This window comes from Molossus molossus, unplaced genomic scaffold, assembly GCF_014108415.1.
Source record: "Molossus molossus isolate mMolMol1 unplaced genomic scaffold, mMolMol1.p scaffold_m16_p_10, whole genome shotgun sequence".
Taxonomy (NCBI): domain Eukaryota; kingdom Metazoa; phylum Chordata; class Mammalia; order Chiroptera; family Molossidae; genus Molossus; species Molossus molossus.
This window is the reverse complement of record NW_023425345.1, coordinates 95805847-95824003: the sequence shown is the minus strand read 5'-3', so window position 1 is coordinate 95824003 and position 18157 is coordinate 95805847. Positions and strand designations below refer to the sequence as shown.

General features: G+C 48.4%; 1 protein-coding gene and 1 pseudogene across 1 annotated transcript; one reads left to right on the top strand and one right to left on the bottom strand.

The window, feature by feature from the left end:
- Positions 1-8702: 8702 nt before the first annotated feature.
- Positions 8703-8907, bottom strand: LOC118623023 (H/ACA ribonucleoprotein complex subunit 3-like). The gene has a single exon (XM_036250600.1). The coding sequence runs from the start codon at positions 8895-8897 to the stop codon at positions 8703-8705; it is 195 nt and encodes a 64-aa protein (XP_036106493.1). The 5' UTR covers positions 8898-8907.
- A 5084-nt stretch (positions 8908-13991) lies between these two features.
- On the top strand, positions 13992-14094 carry LOC118624936 (annotated as a pseudogene).
- The last annotated feature ends 4063 nt before the right edge of the window (positions 14095-18157 follow it).

The window sequence follows — 18157 nt, the reverse complement described above, 5'->3', positions numbered from 1 at the left end:
TATTTTTGGTTATCACTAACAATTGATTTTACATTTGTTTTTTTGTACTAAAATAATTTATTTAATTAAATGGGGTGACACTGGTTCATAGGGTCATATAGGTTTTAGGTATACATTTCTATGATACATGATCTGTGTATTGCATTGTGTGCCCACCACCTATGATCTTATATTTAAATTTAGAATGGGTCAGCACTTACATTCAGGTATATAGACCTGAGACCTGATCATGTGTGTGTGTGTGTGTGTGTGTGTGTGTGTGTGTGTGTAATATGTATGGTTGTTGTTTTGTGTTTGTTTTTATTTTTAATCCATTACATGGAAAAAAAATATTTCAAGTAGGTTGCTAGAAATCTCCACCATAGCATCTCTGCCTGACTCCCCTCTTTCCAAATGACAACCAATTTGATAAGGAAAGATGGAAAGGATCTTACTTTAAGGAACTCTTTGGACACAGTAGACTATGACTAAATTTCTCTATAAAAGACATAGTTTAAAAGAGGAATATACATATTTAACGCCTTGGACCCCACGACTCTCCCGTGGCTGGGGCAGGCCAGCAGCACGGGGTGGGCTCTCCCGGCGTTTCCCTCCTTCCCACACAGGTTCCTGTCTCGGCCACAGCCCTGCCCAGATGATTGTTTATAAGACGTGTCTCCTGTTTTCCACGGAAAACTATTTCATTGAGCTTCCTGTAGGGATATTTTGGGACTAGGAACCCTGGCCTCTGATTTTCACCCCCTCTACCTTGTGTAACAGCTCTAATTACTAATTCTTTTAATTTTTTTCTCTCCTCTGTTTCTCCTAAGGCTAAAAATAGAAAGTCTCATTTACCATGCTGTTTTAAGTTTATGGGACCTATTCATACCTGCGTCACATAGTTATTTATCTCAGTGATATTTTTATTTGAGATATAAAATACACAGTGTTTGAAGAACAAGAATATTTTGTTTACTTGCATTTTAATATCATAAAATGCAGAGAAGGTCTCACATGAGTTACGTTCACATAAAGTTTCAAAGCTAGAACACTTCCTGATACGTTTCCTCTAAGCCTGTTTTGACCTGTTTTTCTTCTTCTTCTTTTTTTTAATCCTCACCCAAGAATATTTTTCCATTTTTCTTCAGATAGAGTGGGAGGGAAGGAGAGAGAGAGAAACATTGATGTGAGAGGGACACATCGACTGGCTGCCTCCCCCACAACCCTCACCAGGGCTGGGGACAAACTGAAACCGAGGTACGTGCCCTTGATTGGAATCGAACCCACGACTCATTGGCCCACGGGCCTATGCTCTAACCGCTGAGCCAAACTGGCCAGGGCTCTTTTTCTGTTTTTATATACTTTCATTTTTTTTTAATTTAATGAATGCTTTTTTTTTTTTCTTTATTGATTTTTAGAGAGAGAGAGGAAGGGGGAGGGAGAGAGAGAGACAGAAACATCAATGAGAGAGAACATTGATTGGCCGCCTCCTGCATGCCCCACACTGGGAATTTGGCCCACAACCTGGGCAGGTACCCTGACCAGGAATCGAACCAGTGACCTCTTGGTTCATGGGTCGACACTCAACCACTGAGCCACACCGGCTGAGCTGACCAGTTCAAGATCAATAAGGGATAAATGACAGAATTTGGAAAACCATTGCATTTATATATAAATACCTAGTGAACCATAAGCCACTGAAACTACCTCTAAACCACTCACCGTTGCATGGGTGGTTCTCCTGGAGTTCCTTTGCTTATTAATATTCAAACCGAAATGATGTGCGGGGATAAGCACTAACACCACCCATTAGAGATTTGAAACTGGCCAAGCCATTCTAACCCTGGAATTCAGCTTTCTTACCCAGAAACCAGGAGGGTCAACTAGCTTGATACCGAGCACCCTTCTGGACCTGCCCTGCTGTGGGGGTGGCGAGTTCAGGACAAACTTCTCTCGGTGGCCACTAGGTGTCCTGGGAGCGGGCACCTGCAGGGCTGACGTGTGTGAGGACCCTGGCACTCCTTCCTGTTGTCACCCCTGGTGCCCCAGCCCTGCCGAAGCGAGGCCGGCAATGCTTTGGTTTCGTGTTGACAACATTTAAAGGCGCCATGGCGATTTTGCCATCGCCATTGAGACCTGGGCAAGAATTTTAAGGGACGTCAAAACAGCCCTTTTGTTTTCCCGATGGATGTTTGAAACCTGACTAAACTGTAACATTTTCAGGCATAGATTATTATGTGTGCCACGGAATAGGAATGTACAAAGATTTTTCAAACATAAATGAATCAACAAAGGAAGAGTCACTGTGGATTATTTATAGGCTAAGGTGTAGACAGCTTTAAAGATGAACTAGCAGTCACAGGCTTATCCTCTGGGTCTGAGGTGTGGAGCGGAGGTCTGCAGAGATCCACATAATAGGCACCCCATGCGGGGTAGGGCTGTCTTGCAGAGGAGGGGAGAGCTGTGGAGGAGGATGAAAAGCCCACAGAGAGACAGAGTCATCCTTTCAAGGACAACACGACAGATATCTCCTACGCACTTCAGTGTGGGAAAGCACCGTCTTCCAGTCCCCCCTCTCCTTAGCCCTGGGGTGCCAGCCGCTGGCTCATTTAGCCAGGAAAGGAGGGAAAATTATTCAGGGGTGGGGTGGGGTGGGATTTAAAGGGAACTTCAAATCCATTTGCAGTAATCTTGGATAGACACATGTCAGGTTTAGCAAAATTAGCTCGATCCAAGTGAGTCTTTAAGTAGGAGGGCTCCAAGGAATAACCACCAAGCCTGCAATCGGAAGCGTCAGTGGTGAGACACTCGAAATATCAGCACACCCAGAGCTCACTTTCCAAGTTAGTGTGACAGCACCAGAATCATAATACTGACAAATCGTGCAATAATGTTACCAACGACTTGAGCAACTGCGCTCCCTGGCATTTAAAAACATAAGTAGATTTAGCTAGCTACCTTTCAGAAGGTGGTTATGATAACTATGATTTTATGTTTATAATTAAAATTTTGTATGCACAGCATCACTCCAGTTGCTATAACTGAAAATCTATATGCCAAGCAGGTAGATGTTGTGCCCTCTCTTATTTTGCCTCGTCTCTGAGGTTCAGATCAGCAAACCCACCTTCCCTAGTGGTCTGAAGGGGTATCAGACTGCGGTTTATGTGTCTGTAGTATAAAGCATGTATGTCTGTGGTAATACTATACATTTGTCTATTTTATTTTTGTTCTTAAACTGTTCCCCAAAGCTTTTCTCCTCCTTCAGGGTTATATATGCTGTTATGTATCCATTCCTTCACCACAGGGACAGCACAGGGCTTAAGATCACAGACTCAGCCCTGGCCAAGGAGCTCGGTTGGTTAGAGTGGCATCCCGATATGCCAAGGTTACAGGTTCAATCCCTGATCAGAGCACATACAAGAATTAAAAAAAAAAAAATCACAGACTTGGTCAGAAAGCCTGGGTTCAAAAACGGTCTTTGTCTTTTTGTACCTGTGTCATCTTCGGCAAATTTCTTGACTTCTGCGTACCTCAGTAGATTAAGGATACTCGTTGGCTTGTTTTGAGAAATAAATGAGTTAATGCACCCAAGGGTCTTAGGACAGTGCTTCACACAGCTTCAGCAATTGTCACTCATCCATTTAAAATATGCAGAGTTGGTGCCTTGGCTGGTGGTGCTCAGTGGTTAGAGCACTGGCCCATGCACTGAAGGGTCTCAGGTTCGATTCCTGGTCAAGAGCACACATGTGGGTTGCAGGTTCAACCCTTGGCCCAGGTCAGGGAGCATGTGAGAGGCAACTGATCAATGTGTTTCACATCCATGTTTCTCTCTCTCCCTCCCTTCCTCCCTATCACTCTCACTAGAAATCAATGGAAAAAATACCCCTGGGTAAGAATGAACAAATAAATAAATAAGTAAAATATACAGGGGTGACAAAAGTAGGTTTATAGTTATTTGTATGGATAATAATGTAATAATTAATAAATAATAGTACAAGAATAAACTCTGTGTTTTGCATACTCACAATGACAAACCTACTTCTGCCCACCTCGTATGTATTGCATGGTACTGCGTGGTGCCATGCACCGGGCACTGTGCTGGGCCCTGGGAGGCAGTGGTGGTTGGAAGAGCGCGCGAGACCAGTCCCCACGCCAGTCCTCAGGCGCTACTAGTCCTGACCAGCCGGGTGACTGGCTAAGTGACCCAGCTCCCTTGGGCCTCCATTTTGTCTTTTGTCAAATAATAAAGATGAAGGCAATAATCTCAAAATTACTTTCCAACTCTGAATGTTCTTGGATGTTCTAAGTCGAACAGACTCTGTGGGCATCATTTCCGTTGCTGAGTAGCTCAGTCTATACGCTCCCACGACTCAGAATAAAGCAACTGTGAAACAGGAGATAAATGACACTAATAATGTCATCCCTTCCCATGGAAAGTGTTTCTCTGGGTGCTCGGGGTGAAAGGCGACATGAGGATGTCACACATCAGCACTGGTGGTTTGCACACTGTAGGGAGCCTGCTAACAGGGGGCACGGATGCCAGGACCCAGCGCGTGTCTCTGAGACAGCCGTCTGAGACGGCAGGTGGTCTCTGCAGGGGGCGATGGGACTGAAGGAGCTCCTAGGCATTTCATGGACATCGAAACAGTTGAATAAAGAATCTTAGCCAGATTTTTTTTCCTAATCAAATAAAGTTAAAACTGTAAGTGATAAAGGAATAGGAGGAAACACCCAGGACAGCTCAGTGCAGTTTCTATCACATGCCCATGGGAACGGGCTACAGCAACCAGCTGGAGGTGCTCCGGGCGTCAGCGGGAGGTGCTCCGGGAGCCAGCGGGAGGTGCTCCGGGTGTCGGCGGGAGGTGCTCCGGGAGTCGGCGGGAGGTGCTCCGGGTGTCGGCGGGAGGTGCTCCGGGTGTCGGCGGGAGGTGCTCCGGGCGTCGGCGGGAGGTGCTCCGGGAGTCGGCGGGAGGTGCTCCGGGAGTCGGCGGGAGGTGCTCCGGGGTCTAGAAGGGGCAGGCGGCAAAGCTCACACCACTGGCTAACCAAACCCTCTGCATTTGGACCTTCAAAGAAGTCAGAGAATAAACTTAAATTTAGATGCATTATTCCTTTTCCCTACAAAATACGTGATGAACTAAATCCTCCTCCTACACACCCCCACAGCACTCTGCTCTGTCCTAAGTGTCACTCTGGTCTCCGTGTCACTGTCTTCCCCTCCACAGCGTCAGCTCTGTGCAGGTGGAGTGTGGTCCAGGTGTCCATTGTTGGACCCCCAGAGCCCAGCAGTGTCTGGCACACGAGAGAAGAATACTCATGCAGGTATACATCTGGAGCGAATGGAAAGACTCATCTGGTGAACTGTGCTACTCAGGGCTTAAAAGGCCGTTGCCCATCTCTGTGTGTTTTGGTGGCTTTATTCTGAGAGAGGCGTGAAGACCAGAGGAAGCAAGTCGCTCCGTGTGACTGACAGGACATCCAAACTGATCTGATCAGGGGACCAGTTGGTCCTGGACGGTTCTGAGATAAAGGGGCGTGGCCTTCCTTATCTGCTGCGGCTTCCAGGATGCTTGACTTGGACACTTGGGGGAGGGGAAGGGGAAGTGGAACCTCGTCATTTGGCCCACTCTCCAGCCTTCGACACCTTGCCACCCGCTGCCACTGTAGTCCTCTTGAGGAAGTCCTGAGTTTTCTGTCTCAGCAACGGGGTCTCAGGAAGCCAGGGCTCTCCAAGCGCGGCGACCTCCTCCCTGTCGGCCGCAGCCTTTTGGAATCTCCGCACCATGTGTGTCACTGTTTCTCCTCTGAGAGCTGTGACCCTGAACCAAGCCTGCGGTTGGGGTGGGAGAGCAGGGTCACAGCCCAGTTGTCCCTTGGGGGTTCGGGAGGACTAATGAGAGGAAGTCCGACTGAGGCTCACGACCCCAGGACCCCCTCCATGTTTTCTTTGATCTCAGCACCTGGTGTGACTGCCAGAGCCCGTGTTATTACACCTTCATCCCAGGCTCGCTGCAGCGAAGGGCTGTAGGAGGCAGGAGGAACGTTCAAGGTCAAACTCCACCTTGGCAAGCTGCTGCCAGCACAGCCCCTGGAGGGCCTCGCTCGACCGAACCGAGATGAGCTCCCGCCTCACCGCGCCTGGGCCTCCGTGCCTGATGCCATGTTGGAGGGTTGTGTCTTTTTTATTTTATTTTTTAAATTTTTTTTCTTTATTGATTTTAGAGAGAGAGGGAGAGAGAGATAAAAGCATCGATGAGAACGAACATCGATTGGCCGCCTCCTGCATGCCTCCCACTGGGGATGGAGCCCACAACCTGGGCATGTGTCCTGACCGGGAATAGAACCGGAGACCTCTTGGTGCTTGGGTCAACGCCCAACCACTGAGCCACACCAGCCAGGCTGGAGGGTTGTGTCTTTACATTGACTTTTCTTTGCGTAATTATGATGCTACATACAGTGAATTTTTACTGCCCATAACACAAAATCTAGAAAGCTTACTTTGCATGACATCTTTTATTGTTTTAAGTTTATCTTTATTGTTGTAAGTATTACAGATGCCCCCCCCCCCATTGACTCCCTCCTCCGTACTCGGCCCCCCTCCCTGCCCTGCCTTCACCACACTATTGTCTGTGTCCATTGGTTATGCATGTAAGTTCTTTGGTTTATCTCTTCCCCTCCCCCCACCCCTTCCCTCTGAGCTTTGTCAGTCTGTTCCTTATGCCTGACATCTTTTAATCATAGGGGGAATGAAGGATTCCAGTGTAGGACACTATCTGCAGCCCAGGACCTCGTATTATTGTGTGGGTATCAGATTAGAATAATGACAGTGATAGCGAACTCACTCAGTGTGCTCCTGGCACTGTTTAAACGTGTTATACTACACGGACTCATTTACTCCTCATCACATGTGATGCGTAGGTAGGTAATTCTCATATCTCCATTTCACAACTGAGGAAATTGAGGCAAAAGAGAAAGGCTTTAAGCTCCCTACCTGGGGTGTCTGTTGTATACAAGATGAAAAACAGTTTGCACATTTGACTTGTCCCTAGGTTATAAGGGCTACATGTTATTTGAAGTAATAGTTAGTGACCTGATTAGAGATTCTAGCAAAGGAAATTATTAATAACTTTCTTGGTTTGAAACCCAAGGTTTGGAAAATGTCTACATAATTATGAAATAATTTATTAGTGGCTTAATTTTGTTTGCTAGAACCATGCCAGGTCAGTAAAGAATAGCGAATTTTGTGGGGAATTGTCTAATTGTTCATTCTTATGACTAACGTAGAGGTACTATAGGCTTGTTGGTTAACATATGAGGCAGCAAAACTCATTTTTAGACAAAGTTTCCAGAATGTCTTCAACCCCACGCACGTGGATTTTGAAAATCATCCCTCCTGAACAGCCATGTGCTGTTCCAGCAGCAAGGGCATTGCAGTGAGCGCCTCCCACCTGCCACGGTCTGCGGACGAACCGCCTTCCCGGCGCGGTGCTGCACCTTGCACTGTCCACCTGATTGCTTGTCTTGTTTCTCACACTCGAACCCTAATAACTCTTGACCATTTTCAAAGGTACAATTAATCTTCTGAAGATAATGATTTGGCACCGTTCCGTTACTTAAATTAGTGTTTCACTTTCTAAGGGCAATTCCCAAAGGGGGAAGAAAGAAAACATTTCTGAGTCTATTACCAGCACAGGCGCCTTTGTTTCTATTACCCCGTTTAATCCTCACATCAGTGTGCGAAGTAAATATAATTTTATGTCCATTTTGTAACTGAAGAAGCTGAGGTTTAGAGAGGTTAAGTAAGTCGCCCAAAGTCACACAACTAGCGAGAAGTCTCAGAACTAAGAGTGAACGAAGGTGCCTTTGAGTCAAAGGCCCCTTTCCACTGCTCGTGCCATCCTGAAGAGGGGTCACAGACACCCTGAGCAATGGAAACATCGCCGAACAGAGAGATGTAAGCCACCAATGCGAGTATTTTGAAGAGCACATTTATTTGCACGTGTAAGTGCTAATAGGTTTGTTTGTCAACCTAAAAATAAAAGGCCTTTCAAAGTGAGAGGCAACAAGCATTTATTTGAGATTCAAAAGAACACCTCTTGGGAAGCACTGATTCAGGCAGAAACCCAGACAGTGTTCTGATTAGGAGCTGAAGGAGAGGCGTGTTTATGAGAAGGGGGGGGGGGCGGGGACGATGACGTCAGTAGAAGGAAGGCGTAACATAGCAGGCTGATGCTGAACGATGTTTTTAGTTTTCAGTCCGGCAGTCATCGGTCTGGTAGTCATCACATCTGTTCTCTTGTTATCTTTGCAAACAGTTGCTGGGTCACAAAGCTGCCTGAGGCCCAGCTGAAAGGTTATTGTGCTCAGTTCTAACGCTGCGAAGATTTGAGGCCCAGGACGTGCAAGGTAGCTCCCCTGCAAGGGCAGCTCCAACTCCAATATAAGTGGCTCGGTTCTTGTTATTTTTATTTGCTCTTTCAAATCATTTTAATAACCTGGCAGTGAGTCCAAATATGAAAAGAAGACTCAAACTTGTTCCCTTTAAGGTGGATGATGCTACCATGATTGCTTCGCACCAAGCATGATCAAAGGTAATGATGACACCGGATTCCAAAGAGCAAGGGTGGTAAGAAGGCTTCCAGGCTCACAAACTGAAAAGCTTGGTTTCGGAAAGTCTCAGCGGGGTAGCAGTTGGCAGGAGAAACATGAACTCTAAGGGACCCTCAGAGTACAGGGCGCGGTTGCTGGGTCATCAGCACCTTGAAACGTTTTTTGATGGTGATTCGGTGTCTAGAGTATTTGTCATCTGGCGAGAACCGAGCAGGATGGACTGAACAGGTCTGTTGCCCCATAGGATTAAACTTCTTCAGGGTATAGACCCGGTCTCCCTGTTCATTGAGGTAATACTGGAGAAACATGGTCACGCTGATGCAGAAGGTTCCAAATCCATCTGCAACCTTGTTGCAGGAGGTCCAAATCCGCAGCTCAGTCTTCATGTTATTTCTTTACACGTTGCATCTCGGAGTGCGTATGGTAACCCTCGGCACATTGGTGTTGCCTAATGCCGAAACTATTCCGTGGAGAGCTGTGGACACTTTTAGCCCCGGGCATGATTCTCACGGTCCAGGAGCTCTGAGCACCCCTCATGGCTGTGGGTCTGGAGGAGGCTGTGATCTTTTGAGGACAGGCTGAGGGGCTGTGCAGCGAGGTGTCCATCAGGACGGAGAGCACTTGGGCATGAGATCCATGCTGATGACTCATCACCAAGGATTTCTCATTCCGACGGGCCGGTCTCCCCGTGGTGATGAGGATGGGCACGGAGCTCTGCCCTCCCAGAGGCCCCTCCCAGTTCCGTGGTCAGGTCACCTCACCTCTCTGGAGGCCACCTTTCTTATTTGCAAAATAGAGTATGTTGGATCAGGTGACCAAAGAGCTTCTATCCAGCGCTTACTTTCCTTGGTCCTACGGATGCTGGGCTTGAGTCTCTGGTGGAAACGGTGTGCAGGGATCCATGACGTCCACGGGGAACCTGTCCTGATGAGGGTGTGTGCGGCGGGTGTGCGTGTGCAGGACTGGTTCTTGTCCACCCTTCATTCTCCTTTGTCAGGGTCAAGTAAGGGAAGAATCTGAATTTCTAAGCTTCAGTTTGGGGTAGATTTTATTCCGGAAGCTGTTGCAGATGGCACTTGAGTTGTTGATGCTGTTCTGACTGTGGTCCCGAGCCCACCATCAGACAGAGCCAGGCCCTGCCACCCCGACGTCCTGGAGGCGGGGAGCTCGGGCCCCTGTGGCAACCTGGCTCCCTTCCAACCACTCCCTCAGAGCCTCTCTCCGCTGCCTTGCCTTGTGTGCAGCGTAACCCCTCTGGGCCCCACAATTAATGCGGCAGAGTGCGACTCTTTCGGGGGTTCCAGCATCTCCTGGGCTCACAGAGGGTGGACACCCTGACATTGAGAGTCTGTCTAGGCTGAGGCTGCTCATTCCGAGACCATGGTCCCCCTGCCGTCAGAAGTTGCTTCTGTTTCCCATATTTTGTGAGTCTTGGGAGCCAAAGACCGGCCTCAGCCCAGCACCCTACCTAACACAGCTTCCCTGTCCTGACCAGTTCCCTTCCTCTGCCTGATTCTTCCTCATTGCACTTCCTTGTGGCCCTGTGCCTGTCCCACGAGAAGGTCACTCACCGGCAGGGACTTCGCGTGGTGCATGTCTGTATCTCACTCCTGAGCCTCCACGTGGTACAGAGAACACGCTCAGTGAATCCCTCTGGCCAACCACCACCCTCTCCTCTTGAACCCAAGCCGATCTGGGCTTGGTCTCCTGGGCCCAAGGGAACATTCCCGAACACGTCTCTGGAATACACGTTGCGGGAAAACACAGTCCTCTGCATTTCACTGAGTGCCCTTCCCCTTGCCCGTGAGCCCTGGCTGCCACCCAAGAACACGGCTTCCTGAAGCCCGCTCACGTGGAAGTGGCTCCTTCTCCGCATCCTCTGCGCCTCAGGGTCAGGAAGAGGGGTCAGTATTCCCCTTGTTTCTGTTTTGTCTTTTGTAAAAACCAAACCAAACGAAAGTCTGCTCTCTGCTGCCCGTCACCTGGATAGGGAGCTGCCCGCTCCTCTTCGTTGCTGTCCCGAATTGGCGTCCCAGTCACCCCTCCCCCCCTCACGGTCCCAGCGTTGCTGCAGGAAATGTCACACGATGGCTTCTTGCACAATTTCATGTCCCAGTGGGCTGCCTGCCTCCTTCCCGAGCGCCTCCTCTTCTACCATGTGGCCTTCGTGCTCTCCCGTGGCCACCCCCGGAGCTTTCCATGCCCGACGACTGCTCCCCCCGGGATCCTCAGCTCACGCACCCTGGTCTCTGATCACGGCCCCTACCCTTCCAGCACTTCCACTTGCTGATCTTCGCTGCACCTGTTCTTCAACCTCACCAGGCACCCCCTGGCCCTCCTGCTTCCCCATGAGCTGACCGTCCTGCCGTGGGTCACTGCGTGAGCTCTGCAGGTCACAGCACAGCGCGAACATGCAGCAAACCACCGGAAACGGCGCGTGCCGTGGGGCCCACCACGCCCGCACGTTACTGCTGTGGTGACCGGATCTCCTCTGATCCAGAGCAGTCAGTGGATCGAGGGGAACGCAGAGCGCACAGTGGAGAAGTCCGGCAGCCGCACGTTACTGCTGTGGTGACCGGATCTCCTCTGATCCAGAGCAGTCAGTGGATCGAGGGGAACGCAGAGCGCACAGTGGAGAAGTCCGGCAGCCGCACGTTACTGCTGTGGTGACCGGATCTCCTCTGATCTAGAGCAGTCAGTGGATCAAGGGGAACGCAGAGCACACAGTGGAGAAGTCCGGCAGCCACACGTTACTGCTGTGGTGACCGGATCTCCTCTGATCCAGAGCAGTCAGTGGATCGAGGGGAACGCAGAGTGCACAGTGGAGAAGTCCGGCAGCCGCACGTTACTGCTGTGGTGACCGGATCTCCTCTGATCCAGAGCAGTCAGTGGATCGAGGGGAACGCAGAGCGCACAGTGGAGAAGTCCGGCAGCCACGCCTCACCCAGGTGATGGAGCTCAAGGTCACCAGGGGCGTACCTGACCCTGTGTGATGAGAAGGGCACTTCCCCTCTGGGGCACTTTTTCCAAAAGCCCAAACCCAGTCTAATTATGAGAAAAACATCAGACAAACTCAAATTGAAAGAAAGTTTGTAACGCACTTGACCAGTACTCCTTAAAAGGGTCATGAAATATAAGGAGAGCCTGCGACACGGTCACAGAGCAGAAGGGGCTCGGGGACGGGACACTAAATGCACCGTGGTCTCCAGGATGGGGCCCTGGAACAAAGGAACGGGCGTTCTGCCGGCTGCAGCCACGCGGACCCTGGAGTTCGGGGAGTGAGTGGTACCCGTCTCGGTGTCGCAGCGGGACCAAGGCAGGCCGCCAGTGGGAGATGCCCGCAGTCAGGGAACTGGCTAAGGGGCGCACGGGAACTCTCTGTACTCCCTTTGCAACTTCTACATAACTCCCAGACTATGCCAAAATAGAATGAGGGTTCAGTTTACCCAAGACCGCCTCCTGGTGGTCCTGACACCTCTCTGTGCCGAGTCCGTCCCTTACGACAGAGCGGAGCAGGCTCTAGGCCCCCACACCAGGCCCCGCTGCATAGTCCTCCCCCCACTCTGCTGCACCACGGGACAAAACCTGCAGAAGGACCTGAACTCCAGGTGGAGGTTCAGAGAGCCCAGAAAGGCCAGGGAAATCCATCCATCTGTCCATCCAGCCACATCATCTTTAGCATCACTACATACCAGGTGCTGTATGAAATGCTGGAGAAAAGGTGAAGAACGAAACAGATGCCGTCCTTCCCATCCTGAAGGTCGCACACTGGCAGGACGGACAGACAGGCACGCAGGCAGATACCGCGCTGTGTGGCAGTGTTCCCGGGGGTTCAGGCCTTCGTGCACCCTACCACAATACTACTTACACCTTGCATATCTATTTTATAAATGATCACATTTATGTAACTTTATAATGAACCACGTTAATAAATCATTTAGTAAAACGCTGGGACTCTGTACCAGTCGGGCGGTTGGCTGCTAATGCACATGGAACCTAAAACGTATTCGATGACAACTGTGCAGGAAATAACTTTTGGGTGGCAATCCAGGAACCAGGGGCTGCCCGTTTAGCCCACGGTGATCTCGAAAACTCCCCTTCCGCATGCCAGCTGGGGAGGCAGAACCTGGAAGGAGGGTTGTGAGCCTCCCTGGTGCCCCGAGCAAGGGCTGCTGCCCTGCAGACGCAGAGGCCAATGCTATGGCACTGGCTTTTGAGAAATGAAAGGGCTTGTATTTGAAGATCAGCCACCGAGAAGACAAGAGGCAAAGCTCAAATCTGGCCCCTCCCCATCCAGCGTTAGGGGCAGGAGTTGTGGGGTTTTAGCACTGGATCGTCATGGACATCGGGTCCTTTGTTTCTGAAAGGTTTCCAGTGTTCAGGTTCCGGACGAGTCCCAGTCCTCTGGTCCTGTGGGGTGGGGAGCAGTTAAGGGTTCAGGAGTGTTATTCTTGCGTGGGGTAAACTTGGGTTCTGGGTTTGGTTCGAAACAGGCAGGGCCAGTTTGAGCTGGTGCTGCGGTGACAAAGGCTGCATCACCCACCATCTCTGCGGTGACGGGCTTGAGAAAGCAGGACTGGAGCTCCGGAAACAGCAGCAGCCGGAGCTCGGCATCGAAGTCTGGCCGCTGAGCAAGTCTTGCCTCCGGAAAACACCGAGAACTCAGACAACTATTCAAACCAGCATGTGTACAAGAGAGGATTCGCTGGTAACCCAGAACCAGGACAACAAAAATACGGAACGCTCACCGGGCTGGGAGAGAGACCTTCCCTAAACCACACCTAGCTAGGGATAGCAACGCTTTCTTAGTGATGAGAGGATGAATTGACACTTAAAACACCCGATGAAGCTAAGACTTTGAAAAGCATGCACAGTTCTTTACATAGTGCTGAGAGTTCCATTATGCTTAACTCATTAAAAAAATAATAATAATTCTAAGCTCTACAGCATGGACTCTGAAGTTACATTGCTTGGGTTTGAATCTCAGCTCCTCCGCTTACAACCTGGGTGGTCTTAGACCACTTGAGCAATCTGAGCCTAAATTTGTCACAGGTAAACTTGAACCTATTATGGTCTTCATAGGGTTGTTGTAAGGATTAAATGAGATAGTGCACATGAGGCATTTTGCATGATACTGAGTCCATAGTATGTGTGAAATATGTTCTCGTCTCTGGTAAGAATTTAACTCAGTTATGACTTTCATGAGTAAACAGCAGAATTCAGATAGCAAACACCTGGAAGGCTACCAATCCTAGATCCCTAATTCTTGCTTCATGCTTACTATTCTTGAGCTATAAAATCTGTCTGTAAATTGAGATGAATTATGATTAAGTTGAATAAGAATTTATTTATTAAACTTTAGAGCCTCAAAGCTAGTTGGCTCGATTAAAAACCAGGTATTGTAACTCTGGTTTCTCTCCTGATCGTAGGAATCTTTCACCTTCTACCAAAGATTTCCGTGGACAGGAATAGTTAAAAATAAAAACAAGGTATCAAGAAATACCCAATATTAACCCTAAGTCTTTGTATTGGTAAAAAACATAAGTAGATTGAACCCTGGCCGGTTTGGCTCAGCAGTTAGAGCATCAGCCTGTGGACCAGAGAGACCCAGGTTCGGTTCCGCTAAGGGCACATACTTCGGTAGCAGTTTGTCCCCAGCCCCGGTTGGGGTTGTGTGGGTGGCAACCAGTCAATGTGTCTCTCTCACATCGATGTTTCTTTTTTTCTTCCTCCCTCTTTCCCTCCTGCTCTATCTGAAGATGTATGCAAAAATGTCCTCAGGTAAGGATTTATATATATATATATATATATATATATATATATATAATATATATTGATTGAGGAAGTCTATATAAATAGGTTAATAGATGATGACAGGTCTGTAATAAATGTGAAATTAAAGACTCACTGTTTTCAGAAGTTAAGTCTACTATTTCCTCTGAAATTAGCAGCATGGAAAACAACCTCTGTACTCTTCCACTAACTACCTCTGTATCTCTCCTCAGGAAAGAATCTTGGGATAAAAAACGCTACTGATCTAACCTAATACTATTTTTGTTCCACCAACTGTACTTGCCAACAAGTATTCTCTAATCATTTATTTTATTATTCCTGTCATATTACCAACTCAATAATTCTTCCTAAAATTTGGTCGTAATCCATGACCAAATGGTACTGGCTATTGTGAAAGGGAGAAAGTTGGGAATGGGCAGGGTTGAGAGGCTAACCCCCAGAAAGTGACCAATAGTTCAAATCTCAGTGACCAAAGGGATATTTCAAACGTAGGTTCACCCTGGGACAGCATTCCTATCTCCTTGAGATTTGGGGTCAGGGTGGGGTGGAGTTCTGGTGAGCAACTCTTTGGTCTGTGGTAAGACTAGGCAGAGGGGACGTTCATGGGACACAATCACAGCTCCAGCACATCATTTAGCTCGGACAGTGTCCCCAATACTAACTGCTTGTAGAGGGAACAGAGCTCGGGGGCAGGGGCAGATTGCTGACCAGAACAGTCCTCACGTGGGAGTAAGTAGACCAGTTAGACTTCATGTTGCAAATCACAGAAAATCCAACCACTTTGAGTTACACAGTAAAGATGATGGATCCCCTTGGGTAGCTGACATGTCCTGAGGGAATCAGACTTCCAAATGGTTTGATCAGCAGCACGCCTCTGGGATCCTCCTGGCCTGCTCTGTCCTTACACTGACTTCCTTCAAGAGAGTGAACAGCGGCTGCACTTCTAGGTGTCCCCTTGAAAGGAAGAGAGAGAAAGGATGTCCTTTCCCAGAAGTCCGCAGCATCTGACTTCTCTGGTTTGATTCGCTAGTGGTTTGTCACGTGTCTACCTAGAACCAATGGAATTGTACCGATTAGCTTAGGCCTGAGCCTTAAAACAATAAGCTTATTGTGATAGTCAACTTGACCAGGCCACAGGGTGCCCAGATAGTTGATCAAACGTCATTCAGGGTGTCGCTATGAGGGTTTTCTGAATGAGATTAATATTTAAATTGGTAGACGAAGTGAAGCAGATTGCTCTTCCTAATGTGGGTGGGCCTCGACCAATCATTTGAAGGCCTGAGTATAATAAAAAGGGTGAGCTCCCTTGGAGTAAGAGAATTATTCCTCCCTAGACTTCGAATTGGGACATCCGCTTGTTTTCTGCCTTCAGACTCCAGCTGAAGCATTGGATCTGTCCGGGGCTCGGACTTGCCAGCCTTTGAGCGAGAAACATCACGGCCTCTCCTGGTTCTCAGGACTTCAGATGTGGCTGGAACGAAACCCGCTCTCCTGGGTCTCCAGCTTGCTGACTCGCCCTGCAGATCTTGGGACTTGGCCACCTCCAGATCTGCAGAAGCCGGTGTCTTTATCTATTTTCTTTATATCTATACTTATATCTATGTATACATCCTCTTGGTTCAGTTTCTCTGGAGAACCCTGACTAATGCATTACGATTCAAGGAAGGGCTTTAGTATAATCGGGGTCACTAGGGGTACTCAGAAAACTAATACCTTCGTTCGGTCATAAACTTCTTGAACATGGCACTCTTATTTCTTTATAGAAGGGAAATTTACATCTCGGCAGGCTCATGGGAGGTGAGACTCACTCTAGACACACTGGAATGGAGGCAGCAGGACCACGACCCAAGGGCAGGAAGCCAGACATTGTCAGAACTGACACAGAAGCTAGCTGGAGCTCAGTCTGCTATGATGAGCTTGAGTGGACGTAACTCAGGTGGAATAATTAATGAAGCCACTACCGTTTCTGGTGCAAAGCTTTGGAGTAAGCCTTTGTCTGCATTGCCATGTTTGGTCCACACAAGAAACCTGTGACGTGGGTCTGATTATGCATAATTTACAGACAAAGAGGCTGAGGCTTAGGAATTAAGTACTTTGCCCTGTAGGCTTAATTGCTTCTGTAAGGTGGAGCCAGGGAGAAGAGGCACACCCGTGGGATTCAGCTTCTCTGACCTGGCCCCTGTTCCCGTGATGTCTGCACTGCGCATGCCTGTCTGCACCAGCTCTGTGTTGGGTCAGGTTTGTATCCAGTGCTGGCATTGTTGCTGCAGAAATCTTTCACTGTTCCATAAGCATTTCGTGAGTGGGAGGTTCTTGGCACTGTTGTCCGATTTGTTATCTCTCTGGAAACTCGTAAGCTCTGTTTATATGTTGGCAAGAGTTTTAATATTGAAAGACTTTAAGGAATTTGTGAGTAAGGGAATTTTCTCCATGTGCGCTGTATAAAGCCGTCCCTGCGTGCTCCAGTAGCTGGAGAACTTTGAAAAAAGAGGATTTGCTTCTGGTTACAGCATGTTTTTGACGGTTCAGTTGACAGAGTTAAGTCTGTAACATGTGCTTGCTGTGTCCATAATTCAATTCATATGCTCCTTTTGCAATTTTTAGAATAGAAAATAAAAGCAGCGCACATGTCCAATCCAGGCTATTAAGTAAGAGCGAGTTGGAGAAACGACAAAATTGAACACACAAATATGTGAGAAAAATGTTATTCTCTGTCACAGAGTGAATGTTTTCTTAGAGTCCTAGGACATGGCTTGTAACTAACCCTAGAAAAACAAACAAAAACATCTGGAGTTACTGGTGCAAATTTATTTTAAAAGCCCCCAATTCATTGCCAAGACCATTGTCTATCGTTAAGTGCCCATTTGCAGAGCTATTCTGAATGGAAACAATCTTTAGAATCTTCATGCCTGGGTAAGCTCACTAGAACCTTTGCAGAAAAATAAAAGGAAAACCAAGCATAGATATAAACGGGCACATGGATGATTAATCTTCGCATTGAACCCTAGACAGATTGAGGTCCCTAGCATGTGCTCATGTGGGGGCTGGACATCAGCCACGCCGCTATGCAGGAGCCTCTGTCACGTCGCTCCCCTTGGCTTGCTTTAGAGATAAACTTCATGACAGGGCTGCAGGCACTTGCTACCTCCTCTTCTGTGTCTTCCACTCATGCATAGCTCGGTCCCCTGAGTTCTGGCTCCCACCCCCTCGCTTTGGTTCTGGAACACCTGCTTGCCAAACCAGAGCTCTTTTCTTTCTCTGTCTCTGCACCCCACCCCCACCCCCACCCCATGCTTGTGAGGCTCCTGGCTGCTCCAGAAACTCTCTTCCACCAGCATCTCTTTCCTCCTGGTTCTTCTCCCACTCTGACAGCTCCTCCTCAGTACCGTTGATGGCTCCTTTTCTTTCACCACCCCTGTTAAGTGTTGCCCAAAGCAATCCCGTCCAATGCACAGTGAACCTAATGCACAGTGACTCCTCAACCCAGATCACCTCCCGCATTCTAGATTGATGTTCCCTTCAGCATTTCAGTTGAACCTGCTCGACATTGAACCCGCTCTTATTTCCCTAAGTTTAAAGATTTATTTGAGGAATGTTGGTATTTTGATAATGTCAAGTTTTTCTATTCAAGACAGTGGTGGGGATTTGTCCTTTTTCTAGCTGATGCTGTGGGTGTTAATTTACGCGCAGAAGAAGAGCGTATGTCGATGTTGGAAAGCTAGAGTGGAATGCATTCAGGGTCAGCATGAATACCCAGGTAGGCTGTGAACGGGAC